The sequence below is a fragment of the Opisthorchis viverrini genome, assembly GCF_000715545.1.
Source record: "Opisthorchis viverrini unplaced genomic scaffold opera_v5_182, whole genome shotgun sequence".
Lineage (NCBI taxonomy): Eukaryota > Metazoa > Platyhelminthes > Trematoda > Opisthorchiida > Opisthorchiidae > Opisthorchis > Opisthorchis viverrini.
This window is the reverse complement of record NW_008751838.1, coordinates 374,423-381,796: the sequence shown is the minus strand read 5'-3', so window position 1 is coordinate 381,796 and position 7,374 is coordinate 374,423. Positions and strand designations below refer to the sequence as shown.

At 44.7% G+C, this 7,374-nt stretch overlaps 1 protein-coding gene across 1 annotated transcript in view; it reads right to left on the bottom strand.

Annotated features, from left to right (window-relative positions):
- The window catches only part of T265_07695 (hypothetical protein), a gene marked incomplete at both ends in the record, with an annotated part of 45,497 nt that extends 41,111 nt beyond the window's left edge, over positions 1 to 4,386 (bottom strand). The window contains one exon of the mRNA XM_009173283.1: positions 4,311 to 4,386. Coding sequence (XP_009171547.1) covers positions 4,311 to 4,386 — 76 coding nt within the window. The remainder of the gene's footprint in view (positions 1 to 4,310) is intronic.
- Between the last annotated feature and the right edge of the window lie 2,988 nt (positions 4,387 to 7,374).

The window sequence follows — 7,374 nt, the reverse complement described above, 5'->3', positions numbered from 1 at the left end:
TATGTATAGATATAACATAAAATATCATTCACTTGTAGCACCTTTTTGGTGCCTAATAGTCACCGTAGGAAGCACGAAGGTTGGGATACTGCCAGTTTGCTCAAACAGGGGAAGTTGAGATGCAGTGAGTTCGTTCGAACCGCGGACCTTCCGGTTGATAAATTCGCGCTCCGGCCGATTGAGTCATCTTGCCCCTTCTGCGTGGTGTGCTTCAACGTGGTGACGGACCTTCCGGTTGATAAATTCGCGCTCCGGCCGATTGAGTCATCTTGCCCCTTCTGCGTGGTGTGCTTTGTTCAACGTGGTGGAGACGATCAACACAGTCTCTGGTTTCCCGTACGTACTATGTAATACATGGAACATTATACAATTACTGTCACCTTCATTTGATCTCGCCTTCAATGGCGACTCTGGAACAAAGCGTACTAGACTGGATGTGCTTCCATGGGCTTTGGAATCACCTTTGTTCGGGAGTCCTATGGCTCGAAGAAGATACCGCGCGTCATTTTATTCGACTGCCTTACCTTCCTTTGATTTACCCATGTCACCAGGGTTGATGATGGTGATGGTGATGATGATGACGATGATGCTGGTTGGATGGTGATGATGATGACGATGATGATGGTTTGTGATCGACTTCCATCTGCAACCACATTCGGTTCCAGCTGTCTCGCCACTCGAAGGAAGCACGAAGGCTTAGATTCTGTCAAGTCGCTCAAGAGTAAAAAGGAGCAGGCGAGATGTCGGAGTTGTGTTAGCACAGCGAACTCTTTTGGCAGTAATTCCACTCATTAACTACTGAGCTACGCTGAAGAGTAGAAAACAGGGTGAGAATTTCTTGACTTGTCAGTGCTGAGTTGATATCAAGGCGTTGCATCCCTGTTCACTCGAGCAACCAATCAAAATTCTAGGAAGCTTTGCTTTCAAACGCAGCCCGAGCAGTTGATATCTTGCCTTTTACTTGGTTGCTGGTCTCAGACTGGCGGTAACCGTACAAAATGGAGCAGTGGTAGGCGGAACTTGTCCGGAAAAGTTAAACTTACTTGGAAGGAAATTGGATCGGACGTTTCTATAGCACATACCCAAAGTGAAACAGCTTATATGACCTTCATTCTGAGTCAAACAGCAAACCTCAAAGGAATGAATCTAGGTTTCTGACAGTATACCAGTTGGCTTGGGGAGAGAGTGATTGCTAAATACCGAACATCAGCAGTCTATCGAAATCCATTCTTCGTGTTTAGTTATCCAAAGACTCGGACAAAGAACGATCGCGTTAGGGATCACTACAGGTAGTCCCACACTCCTGGACCAAGATGGCCCCATAACAACACGTTTGACCTGAAAAGGGTGCACAATTGAAGTGGACACAACCAAACGAGACTTCTAGAAAATTACGTGTGACTGGCTAGCTGGTAAGCCGAATGACAGATGAGATACGTTTCCGAAGGGATGCGCAATTGTGGCTCTCGTGTTAGCATAATGCATTCAGAATTTGATTGCAATCGGTATGGCATTCATTAATAAAACTACAGTCATACACGCTGCTCCACCTTGAGTGGTGTCACGTACTTCACTAATATTCATCGTTTCCCTGCACGTGTTGTCCAAAATTCACGTAAGCGCTCCGTCAGAATAAATAACTCTCCCGTTATGAGTGACCACATCCTAGTATATGGTCATCATCCCAATGTTTTGAGGTACCCTTCAATAACAAAGCGAAAGTTCATTTTTTACTCACCTGAAAACGTACCAGCTGAAACCTACCACGGGTTTTATTTGTCGGAATTTAACCTCCTTCGAAATCCTCTGAGGTCTATCCAACTCACTCTGGTTTCCTTGCTTTTAGCTTGGCCGACCTTCCTCTGCGTTCCGTTTCATGTTCCAGATCATCAAACTTGAGGGAGATGACTTTTCTCTTGTGAATTTGTTCATGGACCTTACGTGGACAAGAGAGTCTCACCCATAGACGTTGTTGAATACACGTCACGCGTTGCTATTCAACCCATCCCTGTGGGTTGTGCACATGAGACTGATGAATGTTTTTCTCAAGTAGGAATGGGAGGCAGCTCCTCTGTTCTCATGAAATCGAGATATGGTTCCCAACTTTACTACTCAATTCTTTGGTGTGGTACGCGATCATCTCGGCAGAACACGGAGTTCTGAAACTAGACCACGTTGTTCTTAGTCATCTCAGACAGTCTCATCGATACTCAGACTTGGTCAATCCCACCGACTCGCTGACAATTCAACACCCAATGGCCGAATACAGATAGGCATACTCCGCTAAATAGATGGCCTAGACTGAAACGTAATGACGTCCTGGGTAGATAGAAAGCACAAATATTCTAGCTCAGTACATCTCATATAACGTGACCGTCCGTGAGAAAGTTGTTTTGTTGGTCCAGTTAAAATTTAGGTAGACAAACTACAATGCAGGAGTCGATTGCATCCATGGTAATCTTGATTCGGATCCCCAGGAATTCCCAGTCCTCAAGGGTCGTCCAGATTTGTTGCTCTACTGCGACTGAGAGAAATTCAATGGTAAGCACCTCCAAACAAGCGCCACTTTCTTCCCTGGTCATCTACTTTTCCCTTTCGTTTTTTGTTTGATATTTTCATGCTTTCCCCTCGCCCTTGCCTTGTTTCTTTTGAAATTATGCCACCAGGTTGCCCAGCAAAAGTTTTTTTGTAGATCACCACGTCTTGTCACCTTACCAATGCGACGTGCTACTCAAACGGAACGTGTGCGGCAATGATTAAAATCCATGAACAGTAAAAACGAGACAATTCTAAATCGTCTACCTACTCTGATTGAAACTCGCTCTTTTTTACTGTGTATACCCCCTAAAATTGTCTGTGGATATCCGCACATCGAAATTCGCCTTCGGAACTCAAACAGTCCCATGAGGTCCACGGTTAAGGAACTCTTAGAGACCATGGATTCTTTGTTTGCATCATCTTGGTGCTCTCCTTTCGGAGAGGTAGAGGGTAAATATCTTTGGCCTGCAAACATGACGCAGCTGCTGCGATGTCAGGCAATTTGAGGACGGTGAGAAGACGTTCACTGACAAGCCTGTTAACCTGCGCATCGGGAACATATATGCAGGAAACGGATAGAAATATTTCGGGTGACTCGAAGGAGCCATCTGGCCTGTGGCGCGCGTGCTCAGACTCTCTGACTCAATCAAACTTTTGGCTTCATTCTGGAACCTTATCCTTCCTGCGAACTAGGGTTTCGTTTCGGATGTCAGAACCCCGTGACTAGAGAAGAAATAACCAGGCAACACTACTGATGACTTATAAGCTCTCCGGGTTGTAGCAGCCCGAGCATAGAAGGACAACTGTGGAGGCTATGTCGTGTTATTTTCTTGGTACCAATTTCGCGAATAATCCTGACTTCATCAATATTAGAAGTTGATGAACTGATCGATGTAAAATGTGCCTTGTATTGAACTTTCAGTGAAGTCTTGAGGAGGTCCTCGTATTATCTGGAATGCTCCTCAATAGCTCACTGATGACGTCAACTCGACTGGTAATGAAACGTTTGCGATAAAATTGCGATAAAAGCCAACGACCAGATCTGAATGTGTCTGCAGAAATATAGGCATAGAAATCAGGCTATCGTTTACCAGTCTATCCGGTGCAAGAAAATTCACGTAATCTTAGCTGTGTGCTCTCCTTTGCCAAATGACGTTTTGTTTCAACTAAGCTCTACAGCTCATCAGCTTGCGTGGCATAAAGACGTGAATCATGTGAAATCATAAGCCAGCTCTTTTAGTGGTTGGATCGAAGTTTGGAGCTACGAGGATTTAGCAGGAAGACGGAGGGTGTATAAGTGGAGTCTTCTAGAGCAAACTTCATTCGACCGGAGTTGAGTCAGAACATTGAGCCGAACATCGTTTAATCAACGATAAAGGTTGATGAATTGAGATTCGGCGGGAGACTCATTGTCAGGCCTAACACGAATGATCGTACTAAAATTGCACATACTGTCTGTGTTGTATTCCGCGCCCTGCAGTTGGTCGGGCGGCTGATGATTGCGACGACAAAACGCATAAACAAACCATAAGTTTCGATTTGAAACAGCATCCTTGCGAAGCTGTTAGAACATTTGCACACATTTCTAACAAACTGACAATCAAATTTCTGAAACATGTGAAATGCAATTCCATCAAGGTTGGGCTCGTAAAATGCCCCGTTTCTTGGACGTGAATGACCAAACAACTTGAGAACTTCTCTCATTTATTACATTGATCAAAAACGATATGCATTTCAACACGAATTCCCAGACAAATGATTGGGCGAATTACTTCGTTGTCCAGCGTGTGAATGGGCCGAAATATATCGCAAATCTATATTTTGAACTATCTGGTCCTTTTTGGTCATATCTTCTCTATTCCTTCGCTCCGGATGGCTTGAACTCCGGATGTTTCTTCACAATTTCCCGCATGTTACCTCCGTTACGAATCTTAAGTAAGAAACTTGTCGAAATACACCGGCAGACTTGTTTACTTAAAACTTCACTGATACATAGGCGCTGTTAAGTTCTCTGTAGAGGAAAATGTTGGTAGCTCACGTGCGTAGATGGGTCGAAATACACCGGCAGACTTGTTTACTTAAAACTTCACTGATACATAGGCGCTGTTAAGTTCTCTGTAGAGGAAAATGTTGGTAGCTCACGTAGCGTAGATGGTGGTCGTTGGCTTGTTCGCTGAGCTGGGCAATTTGATTGCAAACGTTTCATCACCAACCGAGGTGACATCATCAATGCGTTATTGTGGAGCGTAGTAGTGCGTAGCGGTGGGTTGGTGCGTTGGGCAGTGTTGTGTGTGTGTTAATATACGTACTGCTAGCAGGGGATGACCTTTGATCGCGATTAGTTGTTCGGTCAGGCGATTTCATTGGTTGTTCCGTTGTCCTGTGTCCCCATTCGCCGATGCCCACGTGACCTTTGAGCCTGGTGTCCCATGCCGTCGTAATCTGGTCGATACTAGAGTGACATTTGTCCTTTCCAGTCCCGGGTAGTGACCTTTATTGATTTGTGTGCCCCGGGAGCTGCTTCAAAGTCTGATGGATACCTCATAATCGCGGACTGCGAATGCCCCCACGAACCTCTCAATTTCTTTTCCCCTGTGGGAAGTAAGAATAACTTGACTGGGCCTTGCGTACTCAGGACTTTGGTAATAAACTCAGAGCGGCGTGCGCATATGGAGCACTCGACTCATATTTTTTCAGCTCTGAATACTTAGTGAAGCAACTGTTTCTGATGCTTTCATGAGAAGGACCTAGGTCTCCGTGATCAAAATTATTTTGAAACATCCTAAAGATACGGAATGGTCGTTTCGGTCAAAGGAAGAAAGTCTTTGCTGCGGAGTTTTTTTCTTGGAGAGCTGAACAGTTACGACTATTGGAACAGGAAAGCAAAACTCTCGTATGCATCTTGATTACAAAACTGAATATCCATCTTCCCCTTGAACGCGTCTTCCTGAACTTTCCTGGATATTCATTGACTGTCACTCAGTTGCAAGCAAATGCGCTCCACAAATTCCGTAGTGGAACTCACTTTTCAAGAGAGGCAAATCGGATTTACGAGAAAACATACTACTCCCATGTCCCCCATCAGCAGTATCACCGTTACACCGGTATTTTATCGCAAGTTACTGACATTTGTGCTCTTTGATGGGGGGAATACTCTCTCCTCCCCCCCGAAATTACCGGATAACCCTCCACGTTTCCATTCGCAAAAGATTCGCTCAGTTCACTCTCGCCCCGTAAAAGGTAACGCCGTCATATTTTCCACGTTTCCTGAGTACGCAGACTAGGGAGCCTGATCCCTGCATGATGATCATCAATTCCTCCAAGAAGACAATCCAACCTATTCTAGAGTGACCGGGTGGCATCCCACATTTCCGCCAGTTGGTAGATTTTTACAGCCTCGTCAAACAGGTGTTTCCCAGTTTATCGATCTTTGCAGCTGACATGTAAAAGTGTAAGTCAGTGTACTCTATCAGTGCACGCTTCGATGAGTAGCTTCTTTCCACAAGTTTCACTCATGTGGTCTGCAAAGACCATCTGTAGGTCTCAATATTATTGAGTTTTCAAAAGCCTGAAGGGTTCATTTAGTTTTGGTGAAAGTCACGTGATGCGTTCCCTTAAATCTGATTGGTCTTTTCGTGGTTTGAATTGCGTTGCGGTTGGCTTTCCTGCCATTCAGTTATTTGATTGTCTACTCTTGCTTATCATTCGTTTAATTTTGTTTTCCTGACTGGTTCATTGTCTACCAGGAGCTTATTTTCTCGTTTCAGTTTGGTCGATTTTCATGAGTGTAGTAGCTGCTTCGGTGTGTCAGAAAGTTTGCGCGTGTGCGTGTCCGTTTGTCGTTCAACTATCGATCTGGCTTGTGACTTGAGTGGCTGTTTGGATGCGTGTCCGATTGGTTGGCTCGCGTGAGCGGTGTGGGTTGACTGGATATGTGACTCAGTTGTTTTGGATACCTGCCACAAAAGCGGACCAGTTTGACCGCGTGTACTCAATACACCCGTGTCCGTACTTACGTGTTCTTCTGACTTATTGTGAACTACAATAATGAGGTTTTCGATACTGAATCTTAGTTATTTTGCTCTGCTTGGTTCTGAATTCGAACATTTTTCCCGTTCTGGTTGCTTTCCTCTTGGTTGTTTGTACGACATAACTAGTCTTCAGAGTCCAAACGACTGGGTCGATTAATGGAATTCCTACTTGGCCTAGTATGCCGATACTGAACCTGTCAGATATATTTTCTTTTGGTCTTCACCTGCGAGGACAAGTCACGGTCGACTGTGTCTTCTGGCAGTAAGCACGGTCCAACAAATCTGCCTGAGTTACGTGTTTTCTTACCCAATTCCTGTGCACAAGTTTTCAATGAACGCAAAAAATAATACGCACGTTAAACTTTGACACCGATTTAAACATTTATCATTTTTATGTGGACATACATACAACATGGAGGTTTACTGTGAACAACTGGCATTATAAAAGATGTTGAAAAAAAACCGCCACTTTCTCCTATAACAAGTTGGAGGCGGTATGCGATATGAGGCACAGCATGTTCAACTTCTCTAAGCGTCACTCGTGCACACTCTTCTTCAATTCTTGCTCTTAACTCCACCAAATTCTTCCGTGACGTTTCGTAATAAAGTAAAATGATAGGGGTAGAGATGAAGGTGGCGTCCCATAATACCATGAACGCTGGCGCGGCGACTAATGCTCAACTGAGACACCTGAGTTATTGACGAAGATGCCATGGTGCTCTGGGACTGAATTTGCTCGACGGCATCCTGTACCATGGGCGCTCTTTCATCACTCAGAGACTTTCTCCCTTTGCCAGAAAAATCC